At 43.0% G+C, this 25,861-nt stretch overlaps 2 protein-coding genes across 2 annotated transcripts in view; both read left to right on the top strand.

The window, feature by feature from the left end:
• Window positions 1-6,307, top strand: part of map1b (microtubule-associated protein 1B) — a gene marked incomplete at both ends in the record, with an annotated part of 32,793 nt that extends 26,486 nt beyond the window's left edge. Inside the window, 3 exons of the mRNA XM_080847307.1 lie at window positions 82-5,320; window positions 5,477-5,709; window positions 6,152-6,307. Coding sequence (XP_080703433.1) covers window positions 82-5,320; window positions 5,477-5,709; window positions 6,152-6,307 — 5,628 coding nt within the window. The remainder of the gene's footprint in view (window positions 1-81; window positions 5,321-5,476; window positions 5,710-6,151) is intronic.
• Window positions 6,308-18,553: 12,246 nt separating this feature from the next.
• On the top strand, window positions 18,554-25,861 carry ptcd2 (pentatricopeptide repeat domain 2). The gene is made up of 10 exons (XM_080847337.1): window positions 18,554-18,660; window positions 18,895-18,987; window positions 19,306-19,435; window positions 19,605-19,722; window positions 22,783-22,861; window positions 23,032-23,123; window positions 23,318-23,431; window positions 23,559-23,633; window positions 23,770-23,883; window positions 25,066-25,861. Exons 1-10 carry the CDS (start codon window positions 18,588-18,590, stop codon window positions 25,285-25,287), a joined length of 1,110 nt encoding a protein of 369 aa, XP_080703463.1. The 5' UTR covers window positions 18,554-18,587; the 3' UTR covers window positions 25,288-25,861.

Below are 25,861 nucleotides of genomic sequence, written 5' to 3'. Positions count from 1 at the left end.
AATGTTTTTCCCTTCAACTAATATTAGCTGCTATAGTCACCAACATTTACTAATTAAGTACTGTTTTTTTTTTTGCTACAGATTGGAGAACTTCTCAGTAGCATTCATCCAGCTAACAAGGCAAGCCTCACACTGTTTTGCCCCGAGCAAGGTGACTGGAAAAACTCCAACCTCGACAAACACAATCTCCAGGACTTCATAAACATAAATCTGAACTCCCCCCTCATTCTCCCTGAAATGGAGGGCCTGTCAGAATTTACCGAATACTTGTCAGAATCAGTGGAGATCCAAACTCTGTTTGACATCCTTGAACCACCAACCTCAGGTGGATTCTTGAAGCTCTCAAAGCCGTGCTGCTACATTTTCCCCGGAGGCCGTGGAGATGCCGCGCTCTTTGCTGTCAATGGTTTCAACATGCTAGTCAATGGCGGGTCAGAAAGGAGGTCCTGCTTCTGGAAATTGGTGCGCCATCTTGACCGTGTGGATTCAATCCTTCTGACTCATGTTGGAGATGACAACCTACCTGGCATCAACAGCATGCTGCAGAGGAAGATCGCAGAGCTGGAGGAGGAACAGTCACAGGGATCGACGGCCAACAGTGACTGGCTGAAGAACATGATCTCCCCAGATATAGGGATTGTGTTCCTCAATGTACCACAGCACCTGGAGAAACCAGAGGCAAACCTTCGAGTGCGGAGAAACATTGATGAAGCTTCTGCTACTTTACATTACCTGAGTAAGTTATCATTGACACCAGAACCTCTACAGAGGGGCACTGGAAACACAGTTGAACCCATCATACTCTTCCAAAAAATGGGAGTTGGAAAACTGGAGATGTACGTTCTTAATCCAGCAAAGAATAGTAAGGAGATGCAGATCTTCATGAAGCAATGGACAGGCATTGAGAAAGACATGGCTTCCGTTTTAATACCCAATGAAGAAGAGTCAGAACTACCAATGTCCTATTTGTCTTCTATCTCTTCTCTGATTGTGTGGCATCCTGCTAACCCATCAGAGAAGATTGTGCGTGTGCTGTTTCCTGGGAACGCCAAACAGAATCACATTCTGGAAGGACTTGAGAAGCTGAAACATCTGGATTTCCTGAAGCAGCCAGTGGTGACGCAAAAAGAGCTGTCTGCAGACATGGCGCCAGCACTTCAACAAGCAAAGATGAAGCATAAAACAGATAGTAGAGAGAGTCTCAAGTCAGTTTCAAGGCCAGCCACAAGCAAAGGCTTAAAAAAGGAGTCCAAGGACGCGACACCAGAGAGAGTAAAGGCAGAGACAGAGCCACCTGAGGAAAAAAAAGAAAAAACACCAATGAGAAAAGAGAAGGCGAAAGCTCAAGAGAAGGAGATAAAATCAAAGGTGGAGCAAACTCCAGAGAAAAAGAAAGCAGACATGAAACCAAGATCTGCTCCCAAAGAAGGAGTAGTCAAGAAAGAGGCAAAGAAATCAGTTGAGAAGAAGAGTGATGAGAAAGAGGTAAAGGATGATGCTGACAAAAAGGAGGAAAAGAAGAAAGATGAGAAAGTGACACCAAAGAAAGAGGAAAAGGCAAAAAAGGTGGAGAAGGTTAAGAAAGATGAAGTTAAGAAGGAGGTTAGAAAGGAAGTAAAGAAAGATTTGAGGAAAGAGTCTCCAATGAAGGTGAACAAAAAGGAGGACAAGAAAGAAGTAAAGAAAGAAGATCATAAGAAAGATGTGTCAAAGCCTACCAATTTTCTTAAAAGGAATGCAGCCTCTTCTGGTGATGCAAAGAAACCTGCCCCAAAACCAAAGTTGCTGAAAAAAGATGATGTGTCAAAGAAGGAGCTAGGAAGCCCTGCAAAGTCCAAAGAGAAGGGGAAAGTCAAGGCTGCCAAGAAGGACACTAAAATCAAGACCAAAACTGAAACTGCTGCAGCGGCTGCTGTTGTTACTGCTGCCACTGCCGCAAGTGTTGCAGCCGGGCTTGAGGCAGCAGCCAGTACCACTGACGCTCTGGATGAGGAAAGGTCTTTGATGTCATCTCCAGAGGACCTCACCAAAGACTTTGAGGTACTGAAAGCAGAAGAAGTCACTGAAGATGAAGAGGCTTTACACCAGACCAACACTGTGGACACTGATTCAACTGTGCTGGTGCACCATGAGGAAATCATTCTCACCAAGGAGTCCCCAGAAGCAGGTGAATCCATGGATGAGGGTATAACAACAACAGAGCCCGAGGGAGAAAGTGGCGAGACTCCTGAAGAGGTGGAGCCTAAAGGGAAAGTCAGCAGCACCACCAGTGAGAAGTTTGAAGATGAGGGAACAGTACTTGAAGAGTCATCTGAGGCTGGGGACTATGAAGAGAAAGGAGAGCTAGAGGAGGAGGAGGAGGAGGAGGATGAGGAACAAAAGACAGAACTCAAATCTGAAGTGAAAACTAAGGAAAAGGAAGACAGTGAAGAAGAGAGAGAGGGTGAAGCCACCGCTGTTGCTCAAGCTGAAACAACAAAGCAACAAGAAAGTCTTTTTGTCTCCAGCTCACCAAAGGTATGCTCCCCGATTTCTCCTGCTGCTTCAATTCATGATGAATTCCTTCCAGAAGGCTCTGGAAGTGAACCCGCCTCAGATGATGAGAACCAAGATGAACCTCCTGAAGAGTACACCACCTCGGGCAATACCATGTCAACTATTGAGATCTCAAGTGTGCCAACGCCCATGGATGAAATGTCAACACCAAGGGACATCATGAGCGATGAGACCACAAACGATGAGACAGACTCTCCTTCTCAGGACATTGTTAGGTTTGGAGGGACTAAAATGTCTGGCGTCTTTGAGAGGAAGGAGCTCCCAACTCTTCAAGATGGCCCTGAATCAGACCACTCACAAAGTGATGCCACGGAGGGTGAAGATTATCAAGCTTCAGCTTCTACAATCTCACCTACATCCTCACTAGAAGAAGACAAAATTGCCCAGTTTTTCAAGAAGGAAGAGGGTGGACCCAAGTCGCCCTCAGAATCATCAAACAAATTTGAGCTTCATTCTTTGAGGCTGACTTCTGACTCTTCAATGGGTCCAATAGTGAGATCTCCATCTGGTGATAAGAATATGTACATGAGCTTCATATCATCAGGTATTGCCTCTCCCATTGAACTGGGCACTACCCTCACACCAATAGAACCAAGAGAAATGATCGAGAGGTCACTGAGTCCAGATGATAAGACACTAGAGGGTACCTCTTCTCCACAATCTGCTGGCCATACACCTTACTATCAGTCTCCCTCAGATGAGAAAGCAGGAACCCTTCTACCTGAAGCAGGGGAAAAAAACGATGGTCCAGTAATTGTTGAGGTTACAAGTGACAAAGAGGACTCTCCTAAGCAAGGCAGTCCTGTGGACGAGCGAGTTCCCAAATCTCCAGTGGACAAGTGTAGCCCACAAACTTCTGGAGCTGAATCTCCAACCAAAGGAGGAAAAGCCGGGAAGGTGTCAACATCTAAAGAAGAGAGTAAAATGTCCATATCAGAGGGAACGACATCTGATAAGTCGCCAACTCCAGTTGATGAAGCTGTTGCAGAGGACACCTTTTCCCATGTTGCATCTGTGTCAACCTCTCTAGCCACCAGCTCTCTTCCAGAGCCTACAACTGATGATGTCTCACCATCTCTGCATGCTGAAGTAGGCTCCCCCCAATCCACAGAAGTGGATGAATCCCTCTCTGTCTCCGTAGGTCAGACTCCATCTGCTTTTCAGGAAACCGAGGCCTCTCCATCGAAGGAGGACAGCCCACGACCAATGTCCATCTCCCCAGACACCTCTCCCAAAATGGCAAAGTACAGAATGTTCCTTCAGGAGCCCAAATCCCCTGCCCCTTCCACCATGCAGGTCTCCCAAGACTCACCAGACCACTCTATGGCCTCAGAGTTTTGCAAGCAGTCACCACAGCACCCCTCTGCCCCAGGGAATCATGGAGTCACCGAAAATGGACCCACAGAGGTTGACTGCAGCCCCTTCGACATGGATGACCACGAGCCGGGCAGTGATTACAGGCCTGCGGTACTGGCAGAGAAGCCAATGCTTTACAAAGAGTGCAACTCCCCTCATGCTGCCTCAGCATCCCCATCGGAGGCCTCGCAGTCCACTCCCTCTGTCACGACTCCTTGCCAGATTGGGGGACCAAGGGAAATGTCCCCAAGTGCCCCTCCTTCTTCAGACCCTACTACCCCAAAACCATTGTCCTTCACCCAGTCCCCTGTGTCCCCAGACTCCTCATTGGTGTTGGGAGGTTCCACTACTTCTGATGTTATTAATAATGACAAAACTAGTCCCACATCTCTGTTCGGACAGGGCAGTTCTTGTGATGCTGAAGATGCAAAGGGAAAGTCAGCTTCTCCTGCAGCTTCCCCAGTGTCTTTATATGCATGCTCCTCACAGAAGGCTGAAAAACTGTCTCCGGCAGGAGCAGAGACTAATCCCTTCAAATATGAGTCCATATCTCCGGTCAGAACCAAACCCCCTTCACCATCTTACCTGCCTCTGTTCTCTAACTTGTCAGAGTCTCGGGAGTCACGCACCTCTCCAACTTCTGGTGCCTCAAACTTTGGTTCCAGAGATCCAGACTGCTTCAAGAAGAGCCCCTGTCCTCCATCCAGGACAGATGTCGATCTGTGTCTGGTGAAATCATGCGAGTACAAACACCCAAAGACAGAGCTGTCACCATCTTTCATTAACCCAAACCCACTTGAGTACTTCATGAATGAGGAGAACCCTCTGGAGGAGGAGGAGGAGAAGCCTTTGACTAAGTCCAGTGGTGGTCCCCCTCCACCTGGAGGGAAACACCATGGAAAACAGTGTGAGGAAACCCCTCCAACCTCGGTCAGTGAGTCCGCTCCCTCCCAGACAGATTCTGATGTCCCCCCCGGCACAGAGGAATGTCCTTCCATCACAGCAGATGCCAACATTGACTCAGAAGACGACTCAGAGACACTCCCATCTGACAGGACTCTCACATACCGCCATGTGGATCCACTGCCAGTGGCCGCCCGCGATGCGGCTCCATCCCCACCCCATCCTGACGTCTGCATGGCAGACCCAGATGCCTTGGCAACTGAGGAGAGTAACCAAGTCAAGGGCACAAAGAAAGAGGGAGAGGAGAAGCCCAAAAAGAAAAAAATTATGACAAAGAAGTCTGCATCACCAGCCCGCAAGAGTGGCCTTTCAAAGTCAAGTGCACTAAAGGAGACAAAAACCGCCTCTCCAAAAAAGACCCCCAGTGCTAAGGGGGGTGAGGGGAAAGATGCGAAAAATGCAACCAATACTTCTGCCTCACGAGGCGTAAAAAGTGCCACTTCAGGTATGTTCTGACATTTCTGCTGCCCACACTAAAACACTCAACATTGGCTCCAATCTATTACAGAATCTGCAATAAAACCATATAGTGTTCATCTCAGTCAGGTTTAATTTTCACATTTTCAGTGTAATGGATTGCATACCTATTTTTGTCTCACAGGAAGCAGTAAAACCTCCAGTGGATCAACAGTTCCCAACTGCCCCCCCATGTACATGGACCTGGTCTACATCCCAAACCATTGCAGTGCCAAGAATGTGGACTCTGAGTTCTTCAAGCGAGTGCGCTCCTCGTACTACGTCGTCAGCGGTAACGACCAGGCCGCCCAGGAGCCCAGCAGGGCAGTGCTGGACGGTCTACTGGAGGGGAAAGCACAGTGGGGAAATAACATGCAGGTCAGTCAACACCTAAAGGCTGTCTAGAGGAGATAAAACAAAAGTATGACTAAAGAAAGGAGTATTGTGATGAGCTGCTCAAATGATTAAGACATTAGTTTATCACTTAATGCTTCAGACCACAGGGAGTTTGACAGGAGATTTCTTGCTGTGTTAGAAGTGTTTTTGTAGCAACTGATTTCACACCCTGTGGCTTTCCCTCCCTTGAATTATGTAAGGTCCTTTGCTGTATCTACAAGGTGGCGTTTTCTGCAAGGTTGATAGCCTTACAAACCTTTCATCTTATGGTTCTAAGTTGAAACGCTTAGAAGTTCTACCTGAGAATACCTAAAAAAAGATAGAATAGAAAGTTCTATTTAGACAAAAGTACCACTCCCTTGCTGACTACTACCATCATCCTTGGTCCCTTTTTCCTTATTCATTCCTCCCTGCCTGCCCACAGGTCACCCTGATACCAACACATGACTCTGAGGTGATGAGGGAGTGGTACCAGGACACTCACGAGAAGCAGCAGAACCTGAACATCATGGTCCTGGCCAGCAGCAGCACTGTTGTGATGCAAGATGAGTCTTTCCCTGCATGCAAAATTGAGCTGTGAGCTGTGAGGCCAGGGATGCTTTCTGCTGGCCTGGTGTCGTCATAACCCCGCAGCTGGGTTTAACTGTCATAGAAACACAGAACAACAAAGTCTAATTGAGAGCCCCCCCCCCCCCCCCCCCAAAAAAAAGTGTGAAGCCAGAAAATATTCCACAACTTATCTGATTTAACTGATTGGTCACCGTTTGAAAATGGAATTATAAAACAGAAGGTGTGATGATTTAAAAATACATGTAAAGTAAACATAATGAGGAGGATGCAGGATGAATCTTGGTGAAATAGTTTCTGTGAGGATCTATAAAATGAGAGTGTTTTGTCTGTTGAGGAAGTTTGAGATAAATTGAAAATGCAAGGTGTGAGGAGTTAGCATCTCTTCAGTACATGGTAGCCCCATTGAACAACTTAAACTGCAGGGCAGTTGTACCAAAATACTAGAAATGTGTGATACCCATACAGAAAATGTAGAAACACTAGTCTTTCAATGACATTGCAGTGAATGTGGATTAAACTGGACTGGTACATTGTACTTGGAATGTTTTTAAATGTAGGTGTGAAAAAGGAACAAGGCTGTGAGGGAATCCAGTTTCGTCTGTAACGTAGCTTATGATAACTCAGAAACGCCTGAAGAAAAATCCATCACAAGTCAAAGAAAACTAATAAAACTGTGTTAGAACAGCTCATATCAAGCAACTGGTACAAAATCTTCACTACATTATTAATGAAATCTACGCACCAAAGGATGATGGATATTTTGTTCAAAATGCCTTAGAACGTGAATTGAATGTACACCATGATTGATGCACTTACTTTGAGAACAGATGTCAAGTATGTATAGAGATAGCAGTTGAACGTAATTCTAAAACAATTCCCCATTAGAAGAGATAACGCAATGAGCCAGTAGCATCTAGGCGAATCAAAGTGTTTATCCAGTGCGATGAGGAATGTGTCAGTTGTCATCTGAGGCGGTCAGTTCCTTATATGATGTAGAGTGCTTTTTGCTTGCAAAGGGCCTTTGTTGAGGTAACACTGTGAGAGGCAAAAAATACCCAATAGCATCAGAGTTAAAGCTCTTAAAGTTACGTACAGTAAAATGTTTTATTTGTTTTTTTATTCATAAGAATGGTAATGATAATGAGCTTCCTCAAGTTTAACTGATGTCATGCAAGCAATGCATAGCTATGTCTGTCGCAGGCGGAGAGAGAAAAACAATTTGGCTTACTGTCTGAGTTTATAGTTATTTTTTTCAGTTTTCCTGGTGTGCTCTCCTAAGTGGATATCATTTTCCATTTTATGTTTGTTTTTTGTCTGTATATCTGTGCTATTTCTAGAGTATGTTGATATTTGCACTACATGTTTTTTGCACTTTGGTTCACTTGATTTTTTTGTATTAGTTTGTTTCTTCCAAGTCAGTGTTATCCCTGTGGTTATTTATGATATGTTATTTATTTATGAGTGATTGTGAAGACACTCAGATCTTGAAAATCTTGACTGCCATGACAAATGTTCACCTAGACTTGAGGTAGTTGTTTGTTTTTAGGAGTCATATCTGAAAGTAGAACACGCCAGCTGCATCCAAGCAGAAAATGGTCACTTTAGGATTGATACCCTTTGTTTTAACTTTGGTTTGTTTGAAACTCTCAAGTATACTGTATATGTATCCCTGCTTGACTCTTCAACTGCTCCGTTTTCCTGAGTTGACGAATCAAACGTAACCAGAGCCTGTCAGAAAGTGGTACATCTATGCTTGAAAACTGAGCAAGTTTCCTGTCATTTGGACATTTTGTTTTCTAGAACAACACTGTTATATAATTATAGATAGTTCTGTGGCCATATGAATGGTTGGAAGACATGTGCACATGTAATGTAATATACTGAACATTTCTCTCTTTCGCGAGAGAGGTGGGAGTTCTGGAAGCCCTGAACTGCCAACACAACATTATCGCAAGTCCGTCATTAAGTGATTAAGTATGCTGTGCAAGGCATGTCCTCTGGGCTCCTGCCATATTCTAAGGGCGGAGAGGTATCCCTTTCCCGTTCAGTGGCCGCCATTTTTAAGATCTTGGACCTGTGTCACTGGTCTAAGCAAAACTGGTACCAGGTAGACAGAAACATGCAGTGCATTTTAAGCATTATGAGTGATCGCCATGATCTCAAAATGGCGACTCTGGTCTCCAGCACTTTGAATGCCTGGTTTTCTCCATACCTACTTTAAACAGAGTGTAGATAAACGTGAGAGAGAATGTTTCATGAGTAAGAGGCAAACTTCACACTTCATTTCTGTTTGATCTACATGACCCGGACCATTACCAAACACTAAAGACAAGAGAACACATCTCCTGGACAGACAAACCGTTCAGCACTCATAAACCAGTCGCTGACATGGCCTCAAGCATTTATATGATATTGCCTTTAAGCATTTCATAGAGATCTCTGGAGGAGCTGAGTTTTAAAGTTCAATACAATACTTACAGAGAACAAATACTGGATGTCAGGACTGAACGCAGTCAGTAGTTGTAAATAGTTGCAGTAGAAGTCTTTTAACCAAGCAAGGAAAAGCAAGAACATTTGAAGCATTTAGAAACCAGATGAACACTCAGCTTTTAACTTTTCTCTCAGCTTCTCTCTATATCCATCATTTCTTCTTTCCCTCTCTTTCTGTCGTGCCCCCTCTTTCCTCTCTATCTTCCTCTTTTGAGTGATTGTAAGAGTTGTTTGCAGCTGTGTAGGGTATATATGTCTTGTGAGCCTGCGTCTACCCTAGCCCTTTCCAAACTCATATCTAATGTAGAGGATAGTCTCATGATAAAGTATTAACTAGTGCTTTTCTGACATTTGTGTGCAATATCTCATTTTCCCAACTCTGGGGCATTTGATGTAAAGGGAAATACTATGAAACGCCAGGGGAAACGACACAATAATAAAAACTGTTGTGAAAAATCCATGTCATGTCCTGTTGAAGTCTTTTCTTCTTTTTATTGTGAGTAGGAATAAACAGCTTGAGAGACAAAACCACCTTCACGCTTACATCATACTCACAATTGAATGTAATTTAACATTTTCATTCCTGTTCATTCCTTTTTTTTTTTTTTTTATATTCTTTTTCCTTTTTGTTGAAATGTAAACCTTCGCTCCAGCCTGAGATCCTGAGCACTCTGAAAAAGCTTACCCTCTATCTTGACTAGTCTTCCAGTCCCTGCCACAGAAAGACATCCCCTATTGGCGGAGTGCTGTGCTGAGGGGTCTCCCATCTTTTGTAAGGTTATCCGACCCCCCCAAAGGAACTCTGGATCTCATGCTTTCACAGTGACCACTGAATCCATTTTAAGATGAGTCTGAAAGATAACTAAATGTGTTAATCTTAAAAGGGTCTGAAAACTTTCCGAATGCACTGTATGTAGAACATATATATGCTTTATATGCATATGTACATACAAGGACACAGAATAGGGAGTAACTGTGGTGTACAGAATATGAAAAGCTACAAAGCAGTAGATTTAGAGAGATAGAGAGAGAGAAAGAATAAGAGCTATAAGAATAATCTCCACAGTGTCCCTGCCGGTTGGCTATAAAAGACAACGAGGCTCCTGGGATGCAGCTTCTCCACCACCAGGGCTGGTGATGAGAGCTGTGGCCCTGAAGGGTTCACCGAGGATGGGTACGATTTATGCTAGGAGACAGCGTCTGGAACCTGGGGCAAGGCCGAACCAGTGAACATTTATTACATTGATTTTCACACACACACACAGTCTCCATGCACACACTTACACACACATACACACACACACACACACACACACACACACACTCACACACACACACAGACAGTCATACAAGTCATACGAATAGAACCTGCACATAGATGTAGACACATTCACACACAAGCCCACACTTTTTCTCTCTCCCCCCCTCTAACACATACACAAAAATATTTATACAAATACATACATGCACATTAACACATGCAGATATACTGTTAGAGCATCCATGCACAAACACCCAGACAAATAAATCACCCTCACATTCTGAACAAGTTTACAAACACTAATGCATGTATTATGCAATTATGAATTGTACACGGAAATACAACTTTTACATGGTAATATTAAATGTAGACAGAAATGTGTGTTTTTCCAAAGGACATGGCCAATAGACATGTGCCAGGCTGTGACTAAACTGTGTATTTATCTATGCGTCTGACTGATGCCCACCCATGCCATCTCTGCACAGTGCCAGCCAGTCGCCCGTGCCAACAAGGACATTAACTAACAGTGACGGGTCCTCCACAGGCATTTTCCTGGCCCAGACCAAAGGGTGGCAGAAAATCCAAGTGGAAAAACTCCATGTGGCCAATGATACCCGCTGTCACAAATTTAAAAAAGAAGCCTAAGTCAAAATGTGTATTTTAAAGAGAGAAAGAAAGAGAGCGAGAGAGAGCAAGAAAGAGACTGATAAAGAAAAAAAATTGAGAGCAGTGGAAGCTTGCAGAGTACCAGTATAATGTGAAATCAAGGCTGTACTTAAAGTGTTACTTCTTTGTACACTCACTCGCGGACACACACACACAAACACACACACAGGTGTGCTTATTCTTTCACATGTGAAATTCTGTTCTAGGGCATATCTCTGTTCGACAACCATACTCTGTTATCCATGCATCACTAATGTTTATGACTGCCTATGTGCCTGCAGTTGGTGGTTCAGATGATTCATCTGTGAGGGTGTGACTCTGTAGTTAAATGGCTTTTTAATTGTCAAGAAACAATTATAATGTTCTCATGTGGTTGTGTTCCTCTGTTCCTGTGCCAGAGCTCTTCAGGGACTGAATTGAAGTTGTTTGCATTTAAAACCTTCACATCTTCACTTCTAGCTTCGGACTTTTGCCTTGTGGGGACGGTACATAAGGTGACGTGGTGATGACATTATTTCCATAATCAAATTCTGAGTTTCTTTGCCGAGAAGAATGCCTGAAATGTTTGTTAGTGGGTGGAGGTTGTAAGGTATGCCTGCTATGACACGTCTCTGTTCACTCTCCCTGGCATTAATAGTGACTCAACTGGGTTCTCAAGACAAGCAATAAGTGACGGCAGCGAGTGGGACCCCATTACCGCTAATGGGATTGGGGATGACATGAGAGCGTCTTCTCACTGCTGATGACATGAGTTGATGAGTGAGGGGGTCGCACAGGAGGCCATCAATATCAGGAGCCAGAGAGGGTTAGTACTGACTCTGGCAGATTATATCCCACCTGTGATTGGATTAGCTCAGCTCGGCACAGCGCTGGCTATGGGGAGAATGCAAAGCGACCCTTTGCAGTGATTAAAACTGGGGCTTTGTGTAAATCAACCGTTTTATGGAGCCCTGCCAGCTAAAGAGGTTTACCGCTCTCTGCCAGTTTGATTGGACCAAAAAAAGCCTAGCAGGCCTACTGTATATGATCCGAAGATACACACGATTATTCGGTATTCAAGAGAAGTATTCAAGTAAATGCATTGCAGATAAAGGAAAAACACTAAAAATGGCTGTATGACGCATTTTAGCATCTTTGCCGTGTTTTTTTAATGTCAGTATCATATACAGGGCGAGAACATGTGACTCCTTGCTTCAGCTCACCTCATAGGTGCAATATTAGTAGTTGTCAGTCAAAATGAAAAACTTCTTTCCTTCCAGGACCCAGACAGCAGCTCACTCAGGGCCAAATCAGGTCCAGACCTGGTCTACATCAGGTCCAAATCTGGTCTGTATCAGGTCCTCGCCCTGTTTCTGGTCTTGTCTTGGTTTGTGACAAAACCAGAAGTCCACACCCAGAATATGGCTCCAGGTTTGATTCATATCGTCTGTGTAATTTTAACCTGCTCAGATGTTGGCCGAAAAGCCCATGTCACTGCATGATGGATGTGTCTCATTTCAAAGCTGCCTCATGAGCAAATTGGTATTGAACATAAATAATTTTGATGAGTAAGCAAATACAAGAAAAGCAAGATGGGCACCATAGAAGAAAAATCTGTTCAGCAGATCTATTTAATCCCTGGAGGAGAGCTAAGAACATTTTGTGTGAAAACTGAAAAAAGGGAGAAATGCAGGTGGAATGTGTCTGAAGATAATTGTTTCGCTTTATAGATTGTCAGAATTCACCAGTCGATGTTTGTCAGTGTTTAATTTCCTGCTGCCGCAGAGGGGTAAGTCAAATACAGATTTCATCGTTTTTTTCAGCATCAGTTCTGGGACACAACCATTGTTGTGCTATCGCTTGCTGCAATTCTGACTGCCACTCAGTCACACACAGATATACACATATAGGCCTACTGAGATGCACAGACACACCTAAGACCTCATCAATAATGTGGCATAAAGGGAACTGTCCCCTGATTGGTCAAGAAGAAATCTCAACAGCATGGGGTGAGACGAGTTGCTATAGCAACACTGAGCAAAGTCACCCTCCTCTGGCACACACCTTTTACCCTCCTCTGAGTCTCACAGAATACTGAGTCATTCATGACATCATTTTTGGTTCCACAGGTGATGGATGTTCCCTAGATCCGTATTGTGACATCGCTGCCTATGCTGTGATTAAGGCTTTGGAAAAAAGCAGGTTTATTATATCATCACAAAATATTGCTGAAGATTAATTAAGCAATAAGGTTCGAGAGGCAGTACGGTATCGTCAATAATGTACTTGTTCGAGGGAGTTGTTAGGCCCGACGCGCAGCGGAGGGCCGGCAAACCCTCGAACAAGTACATTATTGACGATACCGTACTGACTCGAGTACCTTATTGCTTTTATAACACGGTTGCCAGCGACTTTATAAATATTAAGTACAATTAAAGTAAACAGTAAGCTGCCTTTCAGCACAAAAAAAGTTGTAGACACCAAACTTGTGTATCGCATTTCAGTAGCCAAGAGAAAATAGTCCCCCTTTGTGTGGCTGTTGCTATGCAACAGACAAATAGCATTGTGAAATTCACGTCTGTTAGACCTAGCACAAAAGCTACGTGTGTTTCAATGGGTTTTTGGTCTAAGCGCTAAAAGTCATCTACAAATAATATTCGAGACTTTCAGTAAAGACTTTCAATACTCTGCAACATTCGCGTGGCACAGAAACAACTAACCGAGTCAATTTAGACATATAAAAAGTCGTGTAGATAGCTTAATTCACATGAAACATTCCCCACTACATTAGCCACAACACGCCGCCATCTTGGATAGATATTTCCTTTTGAGTGCGCACTGATATGGAACGCTCAGGTAGAGGAAAACAGGTCGTACAGTTACTATACCGTTGAATATAGCACACCCCGGAACTAACTCTCAGAATGGTGGATTCCATCTACCCGTGTTATAATTCCATCTACCCGTGTTATAATGAAGATTAATTCTAGAACAGAATAACATCAGTATGGCAATTAAAATTCTGCTCTCTCAAAGTGGCAGAGGCACAAGCAGGCTGAAAGAGATTTATGACTGCCACACCCTCCAGTCTCTGGTCATGTTCATTATTCTACAGGCTTGTTTTAAACTAAAGCCACTTGGATAAACTGCCTGTGACAATAGACCTTTGTTCTGGGGTCAAATTTATATTTAATGTTTAAAACTCTCTGAAAAGAAATATGTATGATCCATAACCTAAAGCGAGAGGCAATGTTTCAGAGTCTTCTTTTTTTTAGACAGTTTCTATAAAATGCCCAAAACCTTCCCCACAGTCCTCCTGAAATTCATTCCATAAATCTGAGGTTAGTAGCCCACTGTATAATTATGTAGAGGACGGGTTTGCATTTCCTTCCTCTGCTTGCTATTGCAGACAGAATCAGAATGAGAGAAATGGGAGTACCAACCATGGCAACAGTATTCCAATGCAATCCCTGTATGCAATCCCTGGATTCATGCTAGAATTCAATTTAAATCCCTCATTCTCGCCTACAGGACAGCCACTGGATCAGTACCAGCCTATTTAAATGCTATTATTCAGCGCTATTCCCCCTCCCGACCACTTCTCTCCTCTGATGAGCATCTGTTGTCTTTCCCTTCCCTCAGCAGCAATAGATCACAGTCAAGACTCTTTTCGTTCGTGGTACCTCGTGGTGGAATAACCTACTAGTGCTGTCCAGTGACAGTCTTGGTAAATTTTAAATGGTTTTATGGTAATATGTAATATGTTGTAGAAATATGTTATATGTTGTGTTTTCTAAAGTTTTATAAGTCGCCCGTGGACAAAAGCGTCTGCTAAATACCTTAATCATAACCATAACCAATCAATTGAACCACTCTCGAACATATACTTTTTTCTGGCACTGTCTCAATATTGCATGTGCATCCACTGTCAAAAACAGATGTGAGATACTGTGTAAAGGCTTTATATATTGCAGATGGAGAGATATTCAAAAATGAAGATGGAATGAGCGGGATATGGCCAAGAGAATAGGTTTCAACACCGGTAACTACTCTACTCTTTCTCTTCATGTTGACAGTGTGCCCGCCCGGTGGCCCATGATCTGACAGAAATGTGGCCCTCATATGACATCATCGGACATTATTAGGGGAGCCTGCAGTGAGAAGATGAACAGGTCTGATGGGGAAGTCTCTATTTACAGCTGCTCTCCAAAGGATCATTGAAGGGTGAGGTTTCCAGAACGCAAACTTGCTTATTTTCACGTCTGACTTGTTTTTCTTGGCCTTACTGCATACGTGACTTGTGTTTTAAGAAGGCAGAAGGCAATGAAGACATTACTTTCCTGTTGTGTGCATACTCAGCAGTTTTGTAATTCAGAATTCATGTCTGGTGGGACAATTACTCCCCCAGGCTTCTATACCCTCTTAACCAATCACTGTTCATATCTTCTCATCAGAGACCCAATCAGGCCATGGTATCAGGCACCAAAACAGCCACCCACTGGGACAAGTTTACATGGGTCTCCTGAATAATCCTGAATAGTCATCTTTTCCACTCTTCTTTTTTTTTTTAAACATACCCATTTCCTGTCTTGTAAAGTCTCGTCTCACATTGCACATGCCGAACAAAATCTGCAAGCCATGGGGGACATTGATCCTTGCAGGGAGGCTATCGTGTTTTGCGTCCGCAGTGGAAAGTAAAGGAAGGCAGCGCTGCAGTTTACCCGAGGAGCCGTCCTCAGTCCTGGCCACAGGATCAATCTCTGAACCCCTGTTGCCATAAATAACCTTCCTGGCTCTCAGCGTATAAGTCCAAGGAGAGCTTTTTACATAATACAAAGGGAATGTGAATGTTTTTCATGCAAAGTAAGGACAGGGTGGTGTAGGCAGGAAAAGATCTTACAGAGATCATTCTATGAGTGTTTTCTAACTGCAGAAAAGGCCTTGTTTATGTGGAGCATGACAGAACAAAGGGATGCAATCATGGTGAGCATTTACAGTAAATAGACTGTCAGGCCATTATTCAAGATAACATGACATTGCGCTTTGGAGGATGTACACTGGCAGTGTTTTCTGTGAGCATCATTTTCAAACAATTTCAGTTCAATAGAGCTTAGATACTCTCTGGAAATGAGAGTCATTTGGTTCAATGAAACTAGTTATGCCTAATGGAGGGTCGGAGGGAGGGTGAGGGTACTACTAGCAGAATTTAATGGACTACTTAACAGAAAAGCATTTTGTTAAAAGCCTTGTTTTAATTCAGTGATTCGTTCTAAGGTCATGGGGCTCCCCTAAATTATTGCTGCTCAATATCTCTTTCCAGCATGTTAAGTTGATTATTATGCATCTTATTTGTATCCGCTTCAGTATGTTATGCCTAGGGTTAGTTATGTTATGAACAGGTGGTCCATTAGGATGGTGTGTCACCATTCAGATAAATTGTAACATTTTGGGCATTTCTTCACTGTGAAATATTATCCGATGGCCACATTTACACCTAGTATAAACATGTGGATTTCTTCAGAAATAAAATTAAATCAGCAAATGGATATACATTTGGAATCCTTGTAACCATTTTCTCTTTTTATTTCAGATAAGGAGGCTGTCTCCTTCCCACTCCTCATAAATTACACACATGTAGAGACAGCCTCTCTCTCTGTCTCTGTCTCTGTCTCTCTCTCTCTTTCTCTCTCTCTCTCTCTCTCCCTTTGCATCTCTCAGATCTAATCCATTAGAGATTCCCTTTCAAGCTACAACTGAGGGGAGGAAATAAAACCAGGCAATTAGCGAGCAGCACATTGATTATCCCCTCCTGAGTGGTTTGGACAGAACTAAAATGGTTGTAAGGACAGGGAAAACATGGCTGTGCATGTCACCACGGGACAGATGGGAGAATTTGGTCAGAACAATTTTGGTTTTGAAGATAGAGGGAGAAAGAGAGAGAGATAGAGAGAGAAGTTAGACTTATAAACTCGCCACATTGCCAGAGGAGTGAGACAAGGGGCACTAGTGTAGGTCTTTCTAATCAGTTTCTCATTTTGCTGATTTGGAAGCAAATCTCTAATCCCGTGCTGGTGTCGCTTTGCCAAGACACCCCACACCGTCTGGGTTGTATTAGACTAAATACAAATCAGAGATGTGCAAAAGACGAGAGAGATGCCTGGCAAGGGGGCACTGTTCAGGTCATTGCAGCTCAGCACAGCTCACAGAGCACAGACAAACCACAAACTCTTTCAGAGGGCAAATCAATGAGATGTCCCTAATGTTTAAAAAGCGAGACAGAGAGAGGGGTGCGGGGCGGTGGGGGTGGGGGGGGACGTGTTTAAAAAAATTGAGTGTCTGCCTGGCCCAGCTGTCATTAGATCGCGGGGCAGTCTTTATTTGGAGAAGAATTTGTTCCCACACAGTTCAAAAAGTCAATAACAGGAAACATCATCACCGTAACACGAACAAACACAAACCTCGCACCACACCATACAACCATGGAGATAAGGAAACCGCATGGCAAAACATTGCAGACAGCACCAGTGGCAATAAAAAAACACGTCTTATATCTGTACATTATGATTCAGGCCTACTTGTTGCACATTCGTTAAAGTTCTAGGCTGTGAACTAAAGGGTTACCCTGAGAGTTTTGTTGTGTAAGTCTCTAATTATACAATAAGCTCAAAAAAGGTTAGGAGAGTTGGTCAGAGTTTTATTTCATCCAAGTCTAAGGGAAGTTTGGGTACAATACTACCCTCTGCTGTTCATAGAAGGAATCAGCGCAGTTCTCTGTCCAAATTCTCGGAATGCGTAAAGTTGCAAGGCACTCTACTGTACTCTTACATAAAATTGTGTCATACTCATATGTTAATAAATTGTATGTATACGCCATTACTGCGCAAGTACGCAAGTTTTGCATGAACTGTGGGGATACGTAACTTGCTGTTAAAGGCACCCAGTGCAACTTTATGTAAACATTCAATGAAAAATAAACATTCAATTTCTAGTCTTTTTTACACGTAGTAAGTTTCAATAACTCCATACCATTACATATCGTCATTCAAGGAGCAAAGATAAGACGTCATTGTGTGGTGAGAACTGATAGAAAATCGTAAACAACAACAATCGCCGGTGGGGAGAGGCCATTTTTCCATTGACTGGAATCCTGCTGTATTTATTGTAGGTTACAAAAAATAAAGAAGATGGCAGCGATTGTTGTTGTTATCGATTTTCTATCAGTTCTCACCACACAACGACGTCTCATCTTTGCTCCTTGAATGTCGATATGGAATGGTATGGAGTTATTGAAACTTACTACGTTTAAAAAAGACTAGAAATTGAATGTTTATTTTTAAGCCTCGAAAGTTGCACTGGGTGCCTTTAATTTGGTTGACGTTAGACATCTTAGGTTAAATGAATGGCACAGTACAATACTGCGACACTGAAAGAAGTTCCTGTCGGCATAATTAAGAGCCCTGACATTCGAAAAGATACAAATATGCTTTCTCAATTCGTTGGTATCTAATTTCTATGTAGGCTAACGATACAGGGGGGCATTTGAAATTAAGCCCGGAACTATCTAACCATAGCTAACTTGCCACCACCGGTCATTACTAGAAGCTGACATGTTGGGAAAAACCAAACCGTTGTGATACGTGGGGGGAGGCAATGAGAATACACATCAGAATGTTCGCGGCATGTAGCTTTTTGTTAATTTAATGACATGATTATGTTTTAAAAACAAATGGCGACATTCACTGTTACACTGGCTTGAAACAACACACAGAGAAAATTATAAGGAATGTATTATGATAATGTTTCACAAGTTTTACCCCTATGTTGTCATGTTATAGCATGTCCTACGGACCTCAACATGGCGCTGCGGGGACTGGACATTTGTGTACGATTCCTAATGCGTGATACTCTAAGGAAAGGAATACTACACAGTTCGCCTGGGACGGGGTGTTTGGGTTGTCAAGTTGGAGGTGAGTGCTGGATATGATCTGTAATATATGCTCGTTATGTTGCTGTAAGGGCAGTGTAACGTGTGCGACAGTCATTGTCAAGCCCAATGTCATGTCATGGACAGAGACCAGTCCAAAATCTAGAAATACGCTAACAATATAGCGTTAAGCCTCAGAGTTCTAGTAACCTGTATAGTATATGTGACTTTTAAGTGTGCCAAATCCTAACTTGGTTTTCTTCTGGTTTGTTTTTAGCAAAGCGACATCTCTTGTCTGACGATGTTGTGAAGCTGCAAAATTTTCAGCAGCGGAAACTTGCAGTGGCACACCAGGTGTCAGGAGCAAAAGGTATGCTTGACACGGCCATAGTCACTTTGCGTAGCGTGGTATGTGTGTTAACTTGCACTATGACATTCAAGTGCAAGTTCAAAGTACTTCATTGTCATTGTCATAAAAACAGACAAACGAGGCAGCATCAGACAGCTAAAACAAATGAAGGTGCTGTGCACACTAACTGCCACTGCTAAATAATAATAAATAACAATTAATAAATAGATAAATAAATATTGCTGAGTAAAAAAAAAAAGCAATAGATTATGAGTCAAACTAACACTTCCTGGAAAAAGGAAGAACACATCCTTAATAAAAGTTCTGTTTATGTTTTAGAGGTCTACTTTGAAAATGTAATTCAGAAACTTAAGAAGAATGAGTTGATTCCTGCGGATGAGCTGAAGCTGCTGCTGCATTTATGTCAGTCAGCAGATGACATGGTCACAGCCAAAAGTGCTATCTATAGGTAGGTGCTGGGGAAAGTAACACAAGTACAACATGATCAGGTTTCCATGTTGTCCAGACGTAGTTCTGTACAGTTGTAGTAATTGGAGTAATTGTGTGTGTGTGTGTGTGTGTGTGTGTGTGTGTGTGTGTGTGTGTGTGTGTGCATGTGTGTTTCTGTGTGCGTACAGGTATCATGAGGAGAACAGACATGTGTCATTTGGGGACTTTAAATTTGGTCCCCTGTTCATGAGGCTATGTTATGAACTTGGCTTGGAGGACATGGCAGCAACTACTGTGACTGACAAGGTAAGGCAAAAAGAATGGACACACACACACACATTTTATGTACTTTATTTGATTCCACATTACAAGTTAATATCATTTTTTTAGGAACCAAATGTGATGAATTATCCAACAACTATTTGACCAACAAACATCTTGTTATGGGAATGCATCATTAAGGGTACAGGAAACATCTCCTTTTCTAGATGAACATGCTCCCTATAACAGTTGATATTGAGCAGTACTTAGCTAGCTGTCTGGCCCTTCTTTTACTTAGTCCACTGATATTAAGTCCACTGACCACCAGCCTATGCACATGGCCTAGACTGCCAAAGACAAGAACAATGAGGACACATTTATAGCCACAGCTTTCAATGGCAGATGTTAGAGGATGGTATTTCAATTTTTTTGTACAATAGGATTCCTCCATGAACAGGTCAAAGGCACAGGCTACTTCAAAGAGTCTGACTATTTTTTCCTCTTGTGATATGCAAATGATGTCTGGTGTGTTGGGAATTCCTGAAAAGCAGTTTGTGGATGAGTTAAACCAGTGGGACTTGACAGAGGTATGTTTGTATAGTTGTTCCTGAGGAGCACAGGGGATCTGGGCAGCGATGAGGTCCACCAGTCTGTCATGTCTGGTAATATACAGTCCTTTGTAGGAAGGGCAACTGTTCATGATGTGGGCTACTGACTCCAGTTGTTGTGGTGGGTCATGTAGCATGCATAAGGGGGAATGAATAGATGGAAACCAGAGGGAAAGATTGTATTTTGTGGGGAGAACCTGTAGGCGTGCCTTCACACAGAAGATGAGTATCTCATCACTGATGGTGGCATTATTGTAAATGGCATGTGATGTGGAGTGATCTGCACAGGTGAGTTTGGCTAATTTTCCTTGAAGTTTAAGGCTGGACCAGTACTCCATATTGTGGCCCCTTTGGATGGTAAGAAGGGTTTGCCTGGATGTTGATGGTAACAGGAGATGGGTGATGTTATTGTTTTGCAGCCTGGCTTGCACTGTGATTGATGAGTCATCCACCACTGCATCGGTGACCTCTACTGGTTGGTGGTTGGAGGTCCATTTTAGCTCGGTGCCTGTCCTCCAGCACAAATCATTCAGGTCACGCCAGTCTGATGACACACCAAATCCCTGTGCCTGGGTATCCAGCTTGCCACTGCTCTATCTTCTGAAACCCAGGAAGTTATCCTCACCACTGCCTGCACAAGCCGCTTTGCGTTTCTTAAAGTCCAGCAGTAATGATGCTCTTGCCAGGTGTCTTACACTGTTGTCATCACAGTTTAGCATATTGACTAGATGTGACTGCCTTGCTGCTGTGTACTCCCACATACAGTTTGGAATGCCAAGCCCACCGTCCTGTTTCTTCTGGAAAATAAAACATCGTGTAGAATGTGTATTGAGGCCCAGCCATTTCCTTACAACTTGCACAGTTTTATTGTCCATTGTGCGCAGATCTTTTTGTGGGATATGAACAGTCGCGAAGAGATGTTGTATTTGGCGAAGGCTATATCTCTGATTGCTTGGACTTTCAGAGTTGCTGGGAGAGGTGAAGTGTCAATCAGGTCCAGTCTGCTAATAAACTTCTGAACCAGATTGGTCACTTGTTCGCTCCAATCTCCCGCGATGTTGAATTTATGCCCTAAGTACGTGTAGCTTTCTTGTCTGGCATACACTCTGAGTGGCTGGCCTGAGATGGTGAGGGCAGGGGGTTGGTCAGTCTTGGCTCTATACCAGCGGTTGCCTCCGCTCCTCCTCTCCCAAAATACTGCACATTTACTCTGTTTTACTTGTAGGCCAGACCAGGAGAGGAAGCTGTCGGTGCAAGCCATCATGTTCTTTATGACTCCCTCATCACGGGAGGCAATGACCACATCGTCAGCATAGCCCTGGACTGGGTTTGGTGACAACACTTGGGGTGGGGCATGTGTGCACAACCATTTCAGCCACTGGTTGATGGCAATGATAAAGTTGACTGCACTCCATGGGCAACCAGTTTTAATTCCCACTTTCAGTTTTACAGGCGGGGTGAGGTGTTTACCACAGATCACTTGCAGATAGGAATTACTGTAAACATCTTTTACTATGTCACAGTAGATCTTTGGCAGGTGTATGTCCTCCAGTGAATTCAACATGACTTCATGAGGCAGTGTACCAAATGCGTCCCTAAAGTCCAAGAATACCACATATAATTTGGCAGAGTCATGTTTGAAGTCATCAATCGCCGTCTTTAAAGAAAAAACATGTTCATTCATGCCTTGACGTTCAATATAGGCCTTTTGCTTACTTGATAAAGTTCCTGAGTCAACAAGCCATGGTAATATTCTGGACAGGAGGCACTTCATGAAGACTTTGTACACAGTTGGTAATAATGAGATGTCCCTCCATGTAGAGGGGTCATTGGGTACATTGTCTTTCTTTGGTACAAAAAGAATGGACACACACACACACACACACACAGAAACACAGGCATCAGAAACAGCATTATTTTAAAGCAGCATAACAGAAGAATGCTAATCGCTAATGAGATGCTAGTGGCTAAAACTAGCGAAACCTATTAAAATGCACTTACTTTGACACTATGACAAACTAGTTAGTCAACAACTGCCCTAACACAGTCAAAAATGAAGCAAGTGCAACACAAGACAAAGCAAGACGGCAAATAAGCTACTTACTAGTTTCGACAGACAGTAGAAACTGGGTGGCTTCAGGCAAACCTACATAACGCAGTAATATGCCTACGGACCCTTGTATGGCAATGGCACGGAAGCGATTCTGCATATTAAAAGTCATTTTAGCGCCCCAATTTCTTTTAAGCTGTTTTTTTCAGGTAAAACTGCTCATCCCAACCCTAACCCTGAAGTACAAATACTGCATAATGCCACTTTAATATCCTGCGCTCACTGTTGTTTCTTGGCCAACAGAGGGAGCTGTTGATTTATGTTAGCTTAAAAACATTTCCTTTAATTTCCTCTTTAGTTCTGACTGACAGCTAAGCTGTATGATCATTCGTATAACAATAAACAACTGGGGAAAATATCTCCCTCACCTTCTGTCTTTTCCTTTAGTCACTCAAAGGATTCTTCTCAGATTCGACGTCATTCAACATTGCCATAGACATGCTGTTTATGAAAGAATACTATGACAGTAAGGACGTCATTCTGGTTTTTCTTCACTACACTTACTTCTGCGTTATGCTATTTATAACAAAACCACAACATGGACTGCGTACTGGAATCCCCCCCCCCCCTCCAACCAGAAATCCAGTTGTCTCGTGAAGGTACCCATGTTTAAGAGAGCCTCTCTTATTTCTGTAGGTGCCTTAACAGTAATGGCAGAGATGAGAAACCAGGGTGTGACCTTCAGTAAAGACACCTACACCTTAGCCTGTGCCACCTGCTACAAGCTGGTAAGCAACCTGGGAATAAATCAACCTGTCAAAAAGAGCTGTAAGCATCATAGTACCTTTCTATCTTAATAATAAAAGTTTCTGATGCCACAAGTGCCACAGGTTAAAGGCCCACTGAAGTTCTATCCAACTTGACTTATCACCTTGACCTCTTGTTTATTATCCTGGTTTGACTTCCTGTTTACTGTTTACAGAATACTCCAAAGTCCTATCAAGTCTGCCTGATCCTGCTGGAGGAGGGGCAGCTCAAAGGTCACATGATCCCCAGACACGCCTACTGCTTTGCCTCCGCTCTTGCTGTCAAACAGGTGAGTGTATTTCTCCAACCCAGACATGCCAAGGGTCCCATCACCTTCCAGTGAGCACTTGTCTTTGTACATTGGTGATAATTCTTGTGTGTGATATCAGCTATTCCATCTCATTTTCTTATTTCAGAAAGACACAGGGAAGGCAAAGACATTTTACTCTCAGATCTTGAACCCGGAGAGCAGACTATGCATGAATCTAAATGTGAGTATTTGGAGTGTGTTTTGGTGTGCCAGTGTGCAATGAATGTGGATGGGTGTGTATGTTTGTAGATGCATAATGTTTGCTTTACAATTATGATTGTGACCTTAACCATGTGTTCTTTCTGTTTCTGTGGCAGGTGTGGATCCTGGCTATGGAAGGCTCATTAAAAGATGCCATTGGCACCCTTAATACATCCATCCTCCCCAACAGCCCCGTCTTCGTCAGAAGACCTGAATTCAGTCATGAAGTGGTAAGAGCATAGGATATCCTGAAATTAAGCCCATTACTGCATTTTATATCCTTAAGGGTTGCCAAACTACACTTCTTTCCTCTTTAAGTTTATATATACTATGCAGACAGTAGGACAACCAGAGAGCCCCTTTCCTCTAGATGTATTGAGTGGGTTGCAAAAGAATTCCACACTCCTGAAAGCCTCATCACCATGCACAATTATTGTGAACATTTATGCACTAGTATATTTCTAAAGGTAATTTATTTTATTTGTCTGCTAACATTAAAAATAAATAAGTAAAAAAGTGAAATATACTGAAGTGCCACTTATTTGCCACTAAAAGTAAGGGATAATGTATTGTCCGGAGGTCATTAGCCAAAAATAAATCCCGACGGGGTGAACAACACCCCGACGCGCAGCGGAGGATGTTGTTTTGTCCTGAAGGGATTTATTTAAAGTAACACAATGCAACAATCATACTTCAGGATTAGGGTTAGGATAAGCAGTTTAACCTTAAAATAACAGCTTGAAAAAAATTGGGGCGCTACAATGACTTTTAATATGGAGAATCGCCTCCATGCCATTGCCATACCAGGGTCCATAGGCATATAACTTGTGTTGCACTTGCTTGATGTTTGACTGTGTAAGGACAGTTGTTGAGTAACTAGTTTGTCATAATGACAGTCAGTGCATTTCAAGAGATTTCGTAAGTTTTAGCTGCTAGCATATCGTTAGCGAATAGCTATTGATCCATTGTGTTGCCTTAAAGTGGTATATCCCTCTGGATATAAAAATGACTGTCTAAGGGTCATCAGCCAGGATGTGAAATAACAGAGGAAACAAAGACTAAGGACACAACATTTTATTAAAATGCTTAAGTGAGGAAAAAACTGCAAGAAAGTGTTTTGTTGTCCAATTGAGCACTATTGCAGGAGGAAAGTTGCATCACACCACCCAGATACTTTGAAGTATGCCTGTCCACCAAACCAGACCTCTAATGAAATACATTTACATTGCTCTATAATTACTTTCACTTAAGTAAAGGATCTGAATACTTCTTATATATAAGACATCCAATTAATATATTTGAATGTGCGTCATTACTATCTGACATATTTCTCAATGCTACCTCTTTTCCTCTTTCCTGTAACTGCTTGGTGGTTGGTGTTGTGGCTGACCTGCTATTCCATGGTTGTCCAGCTGGAGGTGCTGCAGAACCAGAGTGAAGGTGGTCCGTGGGCCGGGCAGGTGGAGAAGGTGGTGTCACGGCTGCAGAATGCCGGGCAGGTGACACCGCAAGGTTTTGACGACATACTGTGCTACACCCCTAAGGGGAAAAGGAAACCGGTGGCCATATCGGAGAACAGAATGACTAGTCGCAGGATGCTGAGGCCATTGCGCTCTACACTGCTGTCTGAGTAACACGAACACGCACACACTTACGACTGAAGAGACCTGTGGTCTTGGAGAAGGACCAGCCAGAGACTATGCTCACTTGCTATTTGCCTTAAAGCAGAAGGTCTCCTTTGAGAAATTCCACTGTACTTTTGATGTGGGTCTGGTACGACATAGCAAATGGTAATGTTTTAGAGCCGGATCTCGTCCCACCCAGTTTGTCTTCCTAACAGGCTCATGTCCAGAACCAGAACACCGTGGACTTGTCGTCCACTAAGTCGTAAACTTAACCTACCTCTCCTGTCAATCAAACTGAACTCTGTGTCAGCAATACCTCCAGAGATGGAGATTTATCCACAAGTGTAAATTCAGCTTCAGATCTGTTTGACTGTTTCATTGAAGAGATGTGTTCTATGTAAAAGCTGCTGTATAGAGAACAAGTTATGGGCACTAAGTCAGAATAGTTGCATCCTTCTCCCGCACATCAAGTAGAAGGACACCTTTTGTGTATGAAGTTATTTGAGCAGGTAGAACTGAAACTGATGTTAAGGTTTGTTAATAAATGTATTAATTAATTTGTTATTAAAGAAGTTCTGCGTCA

This window comes from Sprattus sprattus, assembly GCF_963457725.1.
Source record: "Sprattus sprattus genome assembly, chromosome: 11".
In the NCBI taxonomy this organism is placed as follows: Eukaryota; Metazoa; Chordata; class Actinopteri; order Clupeiformes; family Clupeidae; genus Sprattus; species Sprattus sprattus.
Note: the sequence above shows the minus strand (reverse complement) of the source record. Positions and strands in the feature narration are given on the sequence as shown.